At 41.5% G+C, this 16,595-nt stretch overlaps 1 protein-coding gene across 1 annotated transcript; it reads left to right on the top strand.

Annotated features, from left to right (window-relative positions):
* Positions 1-1,715: 1,715 nt before the first annotated feature.
* xirp1 (xin actin binding repeat containing 1) lies at positions 1,716-16,232 on the top strand. The gene is given in 9 exon segments (XM_070919449.1): positions 1,716-1,736; positions 1,738-1,783; positions 2,319-2,463; positions 2,648-2,702; positions 2,818-3,123; positions 3,477-3,555; positions 6,966-7,117; positions 7,373-7,414; positions 9,067-16,232. Coding segments are annotated over 9 exon segments (7,821 nt in total). The 3' UTR covers positions 16,042-16,232.
* The last annotated feature ends 363 nt before the right edge of the window (positions 16,233-16,595 follow it).

Raw genomic sequence — 16,595 nt, forward strand, 5'->3', positions numbered from 1 at the left:
TGACTGCAGGTCTTATAAGAGTGAAAAACAGGAAACGGGCAGCCAAACACTGACACAATACAGCCTATATCCCTCTCATAACAGCAAAATAACAACACCTGCAATAACTAATTGTATAATATTATAATAATGTAATATAACGTATAATAATATGTGTTGGCCACTTGGGGGCTTCAGAAGCAAGGGGGCACACACAACATTGACACATTATCAAACTGCTAAATAAACTGTTTTTATTTACACATCCAGCTATTACAGAGCAACATCAGCATTCATTTGGAGTCATGTTTCTGTCCACCTGTGTCTAATAGTCACTTTCCTCATATCTCTGTTTTACTTCTACAGGAAATACCTGGCTCTTTAAATGGGAAATGGCTGCATTTATATTTACAATTTGCGCATTCTCTCACACACACGCACACACACACACACACACACTGACACACACAGGCCTACTTTGAAAACAGCTGGAACACTGATGAGAGCCGTGAGAGTGAACCAAAAACAGCAGCGTTTCAGGCCGGGGGGCCACAGCGATGAGCTTAAAGACACTAAAAAGCTCTGTAGAGCTGTAGAAAACTGCAGAGTCAGCGGTAATTAGCTGTAGGTTCATCAAAATGAGTGACACGTTTCACATTCACGTAGTCATTTGATCCATTGTTAATATACATATATTGATTATAGCAGCTGTAACGTTACTACAAATAAACACCAAACCGCAAGCGACAAAGCTAGCGTGGTATACTTGCCCAGGAAAGTAGCTATGGAAGTTATCTTAATTGAGCTACCTCACTTTCTAACATAAATTACCTGGGAAAATATGAAAACACATTAACAGAAAGGTAACAGCTGCTTTAGGTAAGAGCAGTTGAGTTTTTCAGCGCCTTAAAAGTCAGACATCAGATCTCAAACCATTCTTTAATTCTCATTTTACTCAGATTCTCTCACTTCAGTGTGTCGTTGTTAAATGTTGTAAACTAGTGAATCTTAATGAAAGTTAAAGATTACTTCATGTTTCCTGTGTCGAAGAAGAGTAATATACAAAGTTCTCTCTTTATTGGTGAATATAATTCACGTGCCAACAGTTTGGTGGAATTGTAACTCCACCCTCTGAGCACCAGCAGACTGTAATCATCAACAGGAATGAGCGCTACATAGATTTACATGCAGTGTCAGCTTTTCCTGTGCTTTGGATATGTCCTGTATCGGCAGAATGGCAGTAGCAACTTAACACATCCATTTAAGCACACCGAGGAATACTGGTGTGAATGGAGGTGAATGAATATGACTCCGGCTGCAGTGATAAAGTGGCTATGATAAGCATGCCAGGTGCAGATAAAATGCTGCTGCTCTGAGCTTTGGCATGCGATACAGTAGCAGAGCGGCCAGCTATGCCAGGCATTTCAACGCTGACATCTGCCTGGACCAGCTGTCATAGTACACACAGGTCTGCTCTGCGGTTTCTCAGTGATTTTTAATGCATCACACTGTCATCACTGTCATTAGTATTTGAACACCAAACTGAAAACAAACTGATGATGAGATGGATTTTATCTGTGTTCTTTATTGCTTTGCATAATAAAAACACATCTGAGGTTCTATTGATCTGACATATATCAGGTGATGTTATGGTGGCAGATCTCATATCCGGAAAGCCTCGAATCACAAGGTGCCAAAGGACTTTGGCCACGAGAAATTGCTGTGTCTTGTGAGAGATGCTCCTAAACCACAAGTCAGCCGCAAAGACAGAGATGCACAGGTGGCTTCTGCTTCTTCTCTTCAGGTACGGGTTGAATATTCTTGTGATTTTGCAGATAGAGCAGCTTAACCTTATTTGCAATGACAATATTGTAACTGTCTTTGTAGCCAATGGATTTCTTTACCTGCATGAGTTTATATAGGGACATTTGAATATGAATGTCACAGTCCAAAATTCAGATCTTGTAACTTTTTTCTCTTTTTTGAGTCTTTTTGGAAACAATATAATCCTATATTTATATTGATTGTATTATAGCACATAGTCATACTGAGGCGTAAAACTTCAGGGTTTGCTGTCTAAGTGCAGGAGTTCATAAACATTAACAGAGTCATATGACTGTCAGTGTGACAATCTGTTATATAATAACTCAAATGAAGCCAAACCTCAGCTGCATGCTTCAATTCTAGACAGAATATTGAATGTATTGTATATATATATGTTCTCCTGTAAATGTGATAATATGCTGTAAGTCATATCATTTCTGTTACAAATCATTTGTATAATAAGGCCATTCGAGGTTGTTGACACACATTACTGCTTTAATTCTTCCTTATTTTAGCTGCTGTTAGAGGGACTGCTATGGAGACATTTGGCCTGAGGAGGACTCAGTCCCTGAAGAGTCTTTCTGGGGTTCAGGAGAGGTCATGGGTCATGCCAGCTCCCACCCGCTGGGACAGGAAGTCTGTGTCTCAGCTGGTGCAACAGTAAGTTCAGCACAATATACTGTGTATGCACATTCACACAGAAGCAAAGTAAACTGAGCATGCTTGAGTTCCTCCTCTGGTAACCAATGAGGAATGAAAGCTGAGCGTCAGTGCTTTGTTTAGGGGCAAATAGACTGTTTCATTTATAAATTCATCAATACATTTGTTCAAACAGATACCAAAGATACCAAAGCTGTGCTGACCTAAGGAGTATTGAAAAAGTGGAGCATGAACTCCAGGTAGTACATGGCTTTCTTTTCTTTTTTTCATCATGAGTTATAAATGTGACATTAAAAGCATTAAAACAACAACACCCTCCAAAAACAGATAAAAAAAAACAATCTCTGCTTTCAGGTGTCAGAAAGCTGTGTGGACAGTCGATGGAGGAGGCTGGAGAGCAGGGAGAGTGTGGGCCTGTGGGGATCTGGAAGAAGCACTAATCTGTCCAGGAGTCGCTCCATGGACTTCCTCCCTCAGAGGGAGTCTTCAGGCACCAAAGCTCTGTGCGCCCTGTTTGAGTCCAAGGCCACCCTGCAGCAAAGCTTCAACAGCAGCCCTCGGCTGAACTCAGCAGCTGCTACTGGTAGTAAGACAGGGAGAGACCGCCCTCTGCAGGACTGGAGAAGCTACAACACTCCTTTAAAGGATGCAACCATTCAGGTGTGTGAGTTTAGTGCGTGTGTTAATATTTTATACATGATTCAGCATGATGTGGCTACCGGGGCTACCCAGGGCAGGCAAATTAGGGAGCATTAAGGGACTTGATGTACAAAGTGTTTACACACAAACAGTTAACAGGTCATTTAGTACATGGACTCAGACACTAAACATAAACAACCAAACAAAGGACACCACAGGCTTCAGAAACGTCAAACTATTCCTTTAAGCTCCTGTTCAAATCTTAGAAGGTCACTTTCCCGAACAGGGCAACCAAAGACATAGTGGGACACTAGGAAGACCAGAAACAGCGTGTTGTAACTGTCTTCATGACACTGCATGTTGTCTATCCACAGAGAACCTCCCAGGTGGAAGGAGGAAAGGCCATGAATGGGCTCCCGGAGTCTTACGACAGAGTGTCCAGATACTCACACGGTGAGCGGTGGTGCTGGATTTCATGTTTGTAGTCACTGAAGTCTGATAGGGCAGATGGGATTGGTGCCAGGGTTCCCTCAAAGGCATGAGATCACTGTTGTATTTTGGTGCCACAGTTCACAATCAGTTGCCCTCACTTTATAGAGCTATTGAACACTTTTAAAACCAATGTCACTGATCTTGGAGCAAGCTAATGTTTGTGTTCCTGCTGGTTCTTTGAAATATGTATGTAGGCTGAGACATTTATCTGCTTGAGCATCCCCACACATCTAGTATATCAAATGAACCTAAACAAAGTTACCACAGAGTGAAAATGGCAGGATCAAGGCCTCTGGCAGTGTCATCACCATGTGCATCCTGACAGAGTTGGATCTCTGTGTCCTTTGGCCCTGGGAGTTGCAGGGAAACAGCTAAATAAAGACAAGGATGTAGCGGTGTAAATACATAACTATGCGTTCAGCACACATGCTTAAGATAGGAGTGAGGCTGTCGCTGATGGCTCTGACCGTGACGCAGACCTTGGCCCCTCAGCCATGCCTCCCTGTGTCCTGGAACTGATACTGCTCCAGCGTATCATAGTTGACGCTTTGACCCTTTTGAGCCTTGGCACAGACAGGAATTTCTGAGGATTACTGACAAAAATCAAGGTGTACTTTCCGAAACACAGGTGTAAATATTTTAAAACGTCTCTCACCGTCTACTAGCAATCTAGCAGAATATATGTGGCAATACTAATATGAAATAGTCTCCTTATCAGTGTACCCCTTTACCAAAATTGTGAGTTGAGTTTAGTACGCGTTTTTTTTTGTTTTATGTTGCCCACCAAACATCCACCGACACACATTCTGCAGGTCCCACCCAGTGCCCGTTATAGTGGGTGACAATGTAGCTATGGGAATTAGGAGGTGGAGGGGTGCCCCAGTCCCTCGGTGACTAACAGAGGTGATTGACTCAGCCGAGTAGCAGCAGCCGCCAGCCCACCCTCCCAAAATAGCCAAAGTCTTCCACTGGGAGCAGCGGGCTCTGATAAAAATCAGCTGTCACCGAGGCCACAGAGCTAGAAAGAGTTCAGTCACAGTGAACTGAGGAGCAGAGAGGAGCACTGAGAGAGGAGACAGGCTGTATCACACATCACAGGGGGCCTTAAGAGTCAGTTCTCCAACACAGCGGAGATACACAGGGAAGTGACAGAGAGCGGCGCTGGATGGTATTTTAGTGAGTATCATATAAAACTGATGCAAATGTGTCTAATGTAAAAAATTAAAAAAACTTATATAATAATGACTGAGAAAGCTACTTAAATGTATACATTGTTTTATATTACAGTACCTTAGTCAGTCGGATATGATTCCAATCTGTACGATAAGTAGAATGAACGTGGAGTGGATGCTCTTTACTTTTATGTCGGTAAAAACAGTGTTCAAAATAGTATTGAGTTAATGTTTAATATTGTGTCAGTGTGTCAATGATAAGTCACTAAGAAACAGGATTAATTAAGAAAGAAAATGATGATCTGAATGCTTTCCACGTTGCTCTTATTTAAGACTATTATTATTATTATTATTATTATTGTTGTTATTATTAATATTAGTGATATCAGAGCTAAACAAGCTCACAAAGCGGCGTGACTATATTTCTGGCATCTTCATTAAGGCTTAAGTGGCTATCAATTTTCAGCCCCTTATCCTTAGAAATGTCTGGAATGGAAGGTCAGACAACAGGATCGCTCAGTCTTCTGAGTGATGACGAACTACGAAATGAGAAGCCGCATATGTCATAAAAGCATTGAGGAAAATCAGATATGTTCCCTTTCTTGACTGGTGTGACACACAGTAGTGTGATGTGCTGTGTGGGGGTCTGAGGCCCTCCAGTACAAGCACCCTTTTGGCGTGCTGGCTTTCGTTACAGTCTGTGAATGTGGCTACAATCACCAACAGCTGATGGCGGTGAAGGTGGCGGTAGTGAAGAATAAATACCAACTGCATTTCAACATCATTTGTACAGCTGCCAGCGCCCCAAAACACCCCCCACATTACTGAGCCGCTAATAGCTCCTATTCATTCCTGGAGATTTAACCCAGATCAAAGCGTTGGCAGCAGAAATTGCTTTTAAAGTGTGGGAATCACAGAGAACGGTATCAGATTGGCAAAAGTCAATGAAGCTTAATGTCTTTGAGTCACTTTTGATTTGGCAACAACTGTATTTTACAGATCAGTATTTCACCAGCTATTTATACTAGTGTGTTTGTGTGTGAATGTGTGGTGATGATTAGTGATGATGTTGACCTCTCAGTTCAGCGGGTGAGGACTTCAACAGCACACGCATGGCGCTCGGTTGCCTCATTCTGTCTGCTCACCCATCTATGAAAATGCTTTAAGTCCGGACTCGTGAGAGGCGCCAGTTTGCTGGTCCATCCTTTTGTCCTGTGAGGGCTTAGTGTGTGAAAAGGGGAGGTGTGTTCAAATCTGGCCATTAGTTACAGCTGGATGGCCCGCGCAACGCAGTGGGCTGTTGACCTCCGAGCCATATTGTTCACAGCGCTGTTGTTGTCGAAAGATGTTCTGATTTTTTTCACATCTACCATATTCTTAACTCAAACTGATCAACTGTCAGCTGATACGTACTGAGCTTTTTAAATCAATCAAAGAACCGTATTATTGCAGGGCAAAACAGCTTCAGGTGAAATAATGCACATCAGGCTGAGATCGTTTCCATGTTTTTCATGGGGGGGTCAGGCAGTCGCATTCCTTTGGTCAGGTGTTGATGGTTTGATGGCAGAGAGCTCACACAAACAATGTGCAAACAATCTGTGTCACTCCAGCTGAGCTAGCAGTTGCTGTTTTTTTTTTTTCTTCTTGGGCGTCATGGTCAGACCATGGCATGCAGTTTGGTGAGGGTCCCAGGCAGCAGGCAGGCTGTGTGGGCCTATTTGTCTTGTCAGCTACTGGGATCATAAACTGACTTGTTTGTGACAATGTTTTGCACAATAAATCATATGTAGGTTCATTTAAAAATCACTGTTAGGGTGCCATGCCACATATACTGTGGGCCTGGTGGCAGATTAAATAGTTTCCACATGTTAACAGGGAGCCACAACAGTGATAAGAACATCGCTATAAATACACACACTATGAGCGTAACTATAAATGCACACACACAGTTTTAGCATGAAACTTGTTGCAGGCTTTAGACACACTCAGCTTTGCTTATTTTGGGATACATTCTACAATCCTACTTTTACAAGTGTGTGTGTGTCAACAAATCTAAACTAGCAAAAGCTACACCATTATATTATTATTTTACTTCAGTTATTCTTATCTTACTGAGAACATCTTTATACATGTTTTATATAAGATTTATTTTTTTTTATAAGATATGATGTTGGATTTATTTTGTCTTTTCTATTGCAGATGACAAATATAGTCCACCACTGACTAAGGGTGGCACCCCAACAAGACAAACCAGAGACAGGATATCTACCTCCTCCTCAGTGAGAGACAGATCAGCTCTCTATCTGTCAAGAGCAGCAGCTATCGACTCCACAGGAGACTCAACACGGCCTGTGAGTTCCTGAAATGCCTCTCATTCCTCACCACACTCGCAGGTCAAGGGCTTCAATAGGGAATGACCACTATGCTCTGTCACAAGGGGAGCGACTCCACATTTTACAATAAATCCACTGCATGCTTTAAATGTATGGCACATGTGCAGCACAGGGCTAATATACATTTTAGAGAAAAGTATACTAACTTACTAACTAACTTACTCATGATTCAAACGGATCTAAATCACACTTTATTTTTCTGCTGTTCAACAGGAATTCATTGGCACTCAAGGAACAAGGGCTAAAAACAGCAAGGTACTGTATAGTTCACTTTGCATCCTTTAATACAGTGTGAGGGTGCTGTTAGTATGTGTGCTGTGTAACTGACTCTTATTGTGCTTGTATGATCAAAGACACAGTTAACATTTGACCTAGTACTGAAGAAGCAACATAATAGTAACATATAATGACATTTACATTTAGATAAAAGACGTGAGAACAACTTAACTCTTTTAATGTACCATACCATTTTCTGTTCCCATGGCCTCGGCATTACAATGTTAACATTCATTTCTGCATAATCAGGCAACAGTATTCCTTGAAATAGTAAGGTACAGTGCCATAAAACCTGAAACTGAAAATCTCAATGGGCTCGACCAATACATGTAAACATTAAAAAATAATAATAAATTAATTAATTAAGGAATTATCACTTGAAATGATGAAGTCACTTGCAAATGACAAGGTAATACAAAATGTAAACCATGTTTTGGTGTTTCACTTTTACCTGTTTACTTTCAGATCTTGGGTAGATAATAATGAGAATAAATATGAAACAAAATTTAAATCATACTCCAAACCTCTCTCAGCTAAAAAGAAATCAGGTTTGAATTTGAATCACTATCACACTATTACTACGCTTGTTTACTAGATATGTGTGACAAAACATTTTTGTGTCTACAGACAAACAATGTGGTCTGTAAGTACCACATTTGGACAGTGACACATTTTCTGTTGTTTTGGCTCTGCATTCGACCACGATGGAATTGAAATAAAACAGCTAAATTTTGAGGGTGTTCACATCCATTTAGGGTCAATGCCTTTATATATGGTCCCCCAATATTTGAACAGTGCAGCAGAACAATGAGAGCGCTACAATTCCTACACAATATGAACATTAAAGCTGCTATAATATATATAAATAACAATTGATCAAATCACTACATGGATGTGAAAGATGCCGCTTATAGTGATATCACCTTCTACAAAGTTTCCCGCATCTCTATGGAGTGAGTTTCAGCGTCTTTCAGCTCATTGCTTTGGTTTTCTGTCCCACAACTTTACCATTTTTGTTCAGTCGCGCCGCTCTCATCAGTGTTGTTTTTGGCCGCGTCAGTCAGCTGTTTCTAGCAAAAAAGCTATAAAAACCCACTGTGGTGAACATAGTGGAGATATTTCCCTAAGGAGTTTGTGGAGACCAAAAACAGAGCTAAAAAGAAAGTAATATTGGAGTATTTGAATATTGCACTTACATTTGGCAGGTCACCAGACTTCAAATTAATGATAATGTTGCTCAGTCTGCTGTTTGACTTTTTTTAAATGTGATAATACATTAGTGTTTACAACTTGTTTCTGCTGCCTCCAAGTGGCCAAAAAATAAGTTAATACAGATTTATATTTCCAGGTGTTTCTGTAGAGAAAAAAGGGGCAGAAGTTATTAATATAACTCACAGTAGAGACTAGGTGTCTGTGATGTCTGCCTACTAACAGCTATGAAGTGTTTTGTTAACCCTGGTGTGACAGAGGATGGTTTGCTGTGAAAAACATCAAGCGAGCATAGACAAAGGTAAAGTATGGCTTCACTTGCTAAAACGCATGTCATTCTAATATTTTCACGTACATTAACTAATACTGTTTTTGATGACTGAAACCTGACAATATTACTCCCATCTGTCTTTCATTTAAAGATGGCTGAAGCAGCCAGGAAAATCACAGTTTCACAATCATCTCATGATGAAGATGACCTGCCTCTCCCCCCACCTCCTCCTGTACCACCTAGACCCCTTGACTATGAGGGGCCTTCAGCATTAAGTGGCCTCCCTGTGCCTCCACCTAAAGAAACCTTTTCTACGTTCTACCAACAACGGCAGAAGAGTGAGCTGAAGAGGCTCTTTAAACACATCCATCCAGACCTACGGGCAAGTCTCGATGATGCCGTGGATGATGAGATAATGAAGGCAGTGCAGTCCGAAAACACTCAGGCAGCGGACGCAGCTTATCAGGGTGAAGTGCAGTCCATGAGGTGGATCTTTGAGAACTGGACTCTGGAAAATATTGGGGACCCTCATGCAACCAAGAAGCTCCTATATGATGAGGAGCTGAAAGGTGGAGACGTTAGAGGCACATCCTCAGTGTTTGAGCACATTGACAGCACCCAACAAATGTCTGCTAAAAGACAGACTTCTGTCAGAGGGGATGTGAGAACATCAATGTGGCTGTTTGAGACCCAGCCCTTAGATTCTCTAAATCAATCAAAAACAGAAGAAGGTGAACTGGTTGAAGCAGTGCTCAAAGAACCCATCCAGCCAGGAGATGTGAGAGGGACTCGGCTGCTTTTTGAGTCTAAATCACTGAGTGACTTGGGACGCTGCAACTCCATAGAAGACCATAGCTTCCTCAAACTGAGATCTGAACTTCAGGAGCAGAAAGGAGATGTCCAAAAGACTGTAAAACTCTTCCAGGCAGAACCTTGCTGTGTCATCAGAGACAACAGTGGCAATATCCATGAGATTAAATCCATCTGCAGGGAGGAGATCAACAGCAGCAACATCAGCACTGCCCGTTGGCTTTTTGAAACCCAGCCTTTGGACCTGATTAATAAGGGAACTGATGGGGTGAAAATAATTCGTGGTATATCGTTGGAAGAGGGGCACAGAGGAGTTGACCAAAAGAGGTGGATGTTTGAAACTCAGTCATTTGACACAATACAAGAGGTCGTGGGAGTCAACAAATTTGAAGGAATGGTGGCTGAATGTGCAGGAGAGGTCGATGTTGACAACAAGAGGAAGCTCTTTGAGATGCAACCCTTGGCAGCACTAAAAGGAGACTCTGCAGAAAAGTCTTTGGAAAAGGAAGAAGTTATTGGGGGAGACGTCAAGACATCTCTGTGGCTATTTGAAACTCAACCCATGGAGACCCTTAATGACAGCTATGAAGTTGGGCGTTTGAAGAAAGTTACCCTTTCAGCTGAAGAACAAGGAGAAGTAAAAGGCAAAAAACAAATATTTGAGAGCTGCAATATTCAAAAGAACAGCACATTCAAGGATCAAGAGATTGAAAAGGGCGATGTTAAGGGATTCAAACATCTTTTTGAAACAATTCCTCTGAACAAAATTGCTCATTCTGACAAGGAGATTATTGAGAAGGAAAACGCTATCGCAGCAGGAAACGTAAAAGGTAACAAAGCAATGTTTGAGACAACTCCTTTATATGCAATAAAGGACAGCTCTGGAAACCTCCATAAGGTCACAACAGTCAGCCGAGAAGAATTCATCAAAGGGAAGGTCCAAAACTATAAGTGGATGTTCGAGACCAAGCCTTTAGACGAGCTTGCAGAGGGAAAAGGAAATGTTGAGGTAATCAAAGGCATCACCAGACAGGAGGATACAATGGGTGATGTCAAGATGGCAAAGTGGCTTTTTGAAACCCAGACAATAGATGGGATCCATTCCAAGTTCAACCAGACAGAGCAGAACACTTCTGTAGAAGAGGAGCCTCGTAAAGGTGATGTCAAGACCTGTAAATGGTTATTTGAGACACAACCAATGGACAATTTGTATGACAAATCAGAAAAAGTAAATGACAAAGAAGCCATTGACAATACCAATGTCAAGTCCATTACTTGGCTTTTTGAATCACAGCCTCTAGACAGCATCAAAGATACCAAAGAGTACAATTTAAAGCTATGCAGCACCATACAAGATTCTGTCAAATCGGAGGCTGGTGTTCAAACAGTCAAACATCTTTTTGAAACAGAAACCTTGGATAGAATAAAAAAGGCTGCAAATTCTGAACACGATGTGAGATGTGTCAGCCAGGTCAACTTTCAGTCCGGAGATGTCTCAAGAGTCAAAGAACTCTTTGAATCCCAGTCCCTTGATGAAATAGGATCAGAAGTGGTGACAGCATCTGATGAACAGAAACAAGATGAACATGTAGAAAAAGGTTCGGTTCATACATTCACTTGGATGTTTGAAAACTGTCCAATGAACCTGATCAATAAAGACAATGATGATGCAAACATTCAGAGAGTCAGTGGTGCAGAGAGTGGTGATATACGAAATAAAAAGTTTATCTTCGAAACCTCCTCACTGGACAAAATCCAAGACCAACCCCTTGAACAGAAGTCAGACTCTGTGGACCAGCCTGTGAGCAATGTTGACGTAAAGACAAGCACCATGATGTTTGAGTCCCTGCCACTGTATGCCATCAGAGACAAAGAGGGCCAGTTTCATGAAGTTACAACTGTGAAAAAAGAGGAGGTAATGAGTGGTGATGTAAGAGGAGCAAGGTGGATGTTTGAGACAAAACCCCTTGACGCCATCAAGGCAGAGAATGAAGTTTATGTGATCCGAGCCGTCACCCAAGAAGATGTCAAGAAAGGGGATGTCAAATCGGCCAGATGGAAGTTTGAGACACAACCTTTGGACTCCCTTACCAGCCAAGATGAGCCCTTTGTCAGGGTCATTGAAGACTTAGGAAGCGGTAATGTGCAGCTCAATAAACAGATATTTGAATCTGAGCAGTCATGCAAAAAGTTCGTACGAATGGTTAGTGTCACTGATGTCCAGCATGGAGATGTCAGGACCTCCACCTGGCTTTTTGAGAATCAAACCATTGACAGTTTGAAAGGGGAACCTCAGGAGCAAGGTCCAGTAAAAACAGTCCACAGAGAAGACAGCCAGAAAGGAGATGTGAAACGTTGCACTTGGCTGTTTGAATCGCAGCCATTGGACAAGATCAAGGAGTCTGAGAGTACCTCAGTCCAAGGTACTGAGAAGGAGATACCAAAAGCTGATGTGAAGTGCACTACCTGGCTCTTTGAGACCACTCCACTGGACAAAATCACTGTCAACAGTGTTGCTGACACCCTGTCCTATCTGTATCAAATGACTTTTGTTCACTCAAGTGGCATCATAATAGAAGCAAATGAGAGTACAAATGTTAACATGGCAAAATATATGTTGGAAAGCAACAAAGGTGTGCAAATCCAGAAAGAAGAGGTTGTTGGGGGTAACATCAGGAACATCATGTTACAACTCTTACTCAAACCAACCCTAAAGCCCCAAGTTAGTCTCCTTAGAGAAGTGGAGATGGGTAAAGTTAATACCACAGTAGTAGAACTTCCAGTCTACCAGTCAGCCACAACCATCAACCTCGAGAGGGATCAAAGAATACAAAACATTGTCCAGATGATTGATGAATTGCTTGTTCAAGAAAAGGATTTGAAAAAAGGAATCATAATGCAAGAGACTGCCGGGGGACAAGCAGAGATGTCAGTTTATTCACTCATCTGCAATTATGAAACCAAAGCTGAGAGTCATGTTATAGAAAAGGGAGATGTTAAGTCTACGATTGGAAATCTTTTAGCTACTGCCAATAGTCAGAGGACTGCAGCATCATGTAGAGTGGACGAAAATGAAAAGGGAAATGTGAATTTATACAAACGTTGCATTGAGAAAGGCGATCTGCACTATCTGAAAAGTCTTCATACTGAGACGTCAGGAGATGAAGTTGATCACAGCCTTCTGGCTGAGGAGCACATTGAAATAGTTCAGGGGGATGTGAAGGAAGCAAAGAGAAGTCTCTGTCAGCAAAAAGAGCAGGCAGAGCGAACCATTTCTGATGTTTTGCCAGGGGATGTAAAGAACACCAAAAAAGTTTTTTCGTCAGAGTGCTCTCTCAGTGTTGAAAACTGTGTTCCAAAGGAAGAAATAATCCCTGGGGATATCTCATCAGCAAAGCAACAACTTGCAGTAAAGCCACCTGTCATGGTAGAAAAAGAGGAAATCGTGGCTGGGGACATCAAGGCAACAATGCAGTCATTAGAGCGTGCAAAGCAACAGAGCCTGTGTGTGGAGCGGGAGATCATTAAACCTGGAACTATCTATGACATGAACTTGTCAGGTCCTGAAATAGAAGGAAGCCAAGCACAAAAAGAGGTCATTATATCCGGAGATGTGAAAGCAGCTAAAAAGTCTCTTGAAATAGCTAAGCAGCAAAGCATGCACGTAGAGCGTGAAGTCATTGTCCCTGGAAAAATATACAATCTGAATGTCACAGCACAAGAGGAAAGCTCCTCAGCAGTGATGCAATCTACATGTTCGTCTTCCTCCAGATGCCAGCAAATCAAGACTTATCCAAAGGTCAGTGATGCAGAGAAAGATCAGGAAAGCCATGTTTCCTTTGAGGATTGTCAACAAAGTGCAGTTATAGTCAGTAATTGTGCACCAGAATCACTGCCACCTTTTGTGAGTTGTGAGTGTAATGGTCAGACAACAGAAGATGAAACAGAGGGAGTTATCAGAGGAGATGTGAAGGCAGCTATTAGGTCTCTGCAGAGTGCAGCAACGGAGCAGAAGCTCCTAGATAAAGAAGATATTGTAAGAGGTAATGTCCAGTTGGCTCTGCAATCTCTTGAGAAGTCTAGTGTAAATGTATCAAAAGGAGACTATAAAGCTGCAATGATATACAGAAATTCAGGGAAGGCTTGTTCAGGGAGGAGCAAGACTGTTCACAAGCAGTGTGTTGTGGTGTCTATGCCTCCATCTGACACAAAACTGTCTCCTTCAATTTCAGTAACCTGTGAGGGACAACCATCCATTACAACACAGAATTCAACACTCAACCCTGTAGCAAATGGAAACTCTAAAACATCCAGCTCTGAGAGTGTCACTCCACCTCCACTCCCTCAAAAGACAAGTGAGAAATCGCAGAAGCCAGCTTTACCTCCAAAGCCACAATGGACAAAATCAGTAGTTGGGGAAGAACAGAATATTTCACCAACTTCTGCTACCAAAGTCACTTACCCCATTAAAGACAACATAAAAAGCACAATGATTCCTCCAAAACAAAGCAAGCAGTTTCCTACGCTTTCTTCAGATAAACTACAAGAAACCACAACACATGACAAAATCTGTAAAGAGACCTTACATGAAACATCCCACCAAACCTGTGTTGCTGAAGCAGTGCAAGATTCAAATCAACCAACTGAACGTCTACCAATGGACTCCAAGGCTCAGGAAATTAAGAAAAACAAAACAGCACCACAAGGTCATAACAGTCAAAGCAAACCAGACTGCCAAGTAATGATGTCAAACAACGCTAAAGTGGAAATGGAGAGAAATGTAATACAGAAAATCAATGCAGCTGAGGAGATACAAATGTGCATGAAGAATTATACAGAAGAGGGTGAACATGGAATGAACATGAGCTTGCAGGCTGCTCTACAGAACTTAGAAAGTGAGACTCTGGACAAAAGAGCCCCTTTGTTGTCCAAGAAGGTAAAAGTAATAAATGATAATAATGTTAGTGACTATAAACAAACCACCGCTCAACACAAATCACTTCCACAACCTCCCAAAAAACAACACAACACTAAAGACACAGTGAAAACATCAATGACCAAAAGTCCAGTTGATGCATGCCATATACAGCAAAATGATGATAAAGTTGTTTTAAGAGAGAAGAAAGTAAAGGAGACAGATGATGAAAGACGACAAAGGCTTTCTGTCCACAAGGAGGAGATCATGAAAGGAAATGTGAAAGCGGCCATGGAAATCTTTGAAAATTTGAGAAAACGAGAAGAACTCAAAGGAATCCTGTCTCAAGTGCATGAGATAGAGGGAGAAACTAGCAGTGCAGACGTTAGTTCCTTGAACACATTGTATGAGAATGTCCCTCCTTGGATGGTCACACCAAGTAGAAGTGCAAAGCAAAGTAAAACGGAGGAAAAGAAAGTTGAAGTAGAGACACAGGATGATGATCTAGAAAGCATATCCTCAGTTGAGACGGCATTTGAAGATCTGGAAAAGGCAAGCAAGGAAATAATGAATCTGAAGGAACAAACGCTAACAAAACTTCTTGATATTGAAGAGGCAATTAAAAAGGCTTTGTACTCCGTCTCCAATCTGAAGTCTGAGGCTGACATCGCTGGGTTGTCAGGACTGTTTGATGAATCTTTGAAATCTGATCAAAACGTTCAACCTACCAACAACATCAGGAAAATAAGTATTGTGTCAAGCAAGGCCAAATCAGATCAAACGACATCTGACGCGAATATGCAAACAGTTTCGGATTCAAGTCCTTCTAAACAAGAACTGCCCAGACAAGTGCACAATAAGCCACTCATCAGACAGTCCTCTTCCCAGTCTTCCCCATCATTCATATCCATTCACTCAGCTGCCAGAAGGCCTGCCGAACAACCCATGTCTCCCATGTCGACATTTAAACCAAAAACAAAGGGTCATTCTCAAAGTTGCCATGATGCAAATAGAGATCTTGGACAGGAGTCTGCTGCTGCCGAGTCCTCAAAAAATGGCCACAGTCCTGCACAGCGCAAGGTCAGTGTGCTCGAAGTGGAAACCGTTCCAGAGCAACCCGCCGGAATAATTGGCACAAAGACTGTCAGTGAAACATATGAAGAGACCGATGGCTTTGGCAATGTATTTGTTTCTTCTGTGACTTCAACATTTGTCACCAAACAGTCCGACAGCAAATCATCTGCACTGTTTGAAGTAGTTGGGAGTCCAGCCAGATATGAAGTCATGACATCCCCATTAATTCGAAGATCCGGTCGCCCTTTTGAAGATAAAGTGTCGAACAACGCCAAGGAGGAAGGGACGGTGTTTGTAACATTCAGCCAACCAAAGGAAAAGCACTAAATAATACAGATGTTTCCCTCTCCTTTAATTTTAGGAAAGCAGTTATTCCATTTGTGTATTTATTACATTGTTTTCAATAAAAGGTTTTGTTAGTCATAAAATTGATCTTATGAAATCATAAAAATGTTGACTTTTAATTAAAAAATGTGTCTTATAGATTTTATACTGTAACCACATGATAAAGTGTTAAGTTCTTTTAGTAGCTAAGCATATAGTTGATACTGTATGTTCTGTTGTGTAAATTGTCAAATAAATAACAGTTGTGAACAGATGTGATAGTCTTTTCCATATACTGGTCCCTCATTATTACTCCACAACTTTTAAAACCCAAAGTGAAATAAATATTGAAAATGAATGTGGGGCAACCACATCATCATCAGATTTTGGGAAAATCATCGATGGCAGGATCGCTAACACCAGCCAGTTAACTTACGAAAGCCTGGAAACAGGGTGAAACAGTTAACCAGACTCAGTCCAAAGATAACAAAATTCTCCTACCAGCACCTCTACAGCTCACTAATTAACATGTTATATCTTGTTTAAAGCGTAAAAAC

The sequence above is a fragment of the Enoplosus armatus genome, chromosome 14, assembly GCF_043641665.1.
Source record: "Enoplosus armatus isolate fEnoArm2 chromosome 14, fEnoArm2.hap1, whole genome shotgun sequence".
NCBI classification, from domain to species: Eukaryota; Metazoa; Chordata; class Actinopteri; order Centrarchiformes; family Enoplosidae; genus Enoplosus; species Enoplosus armatus.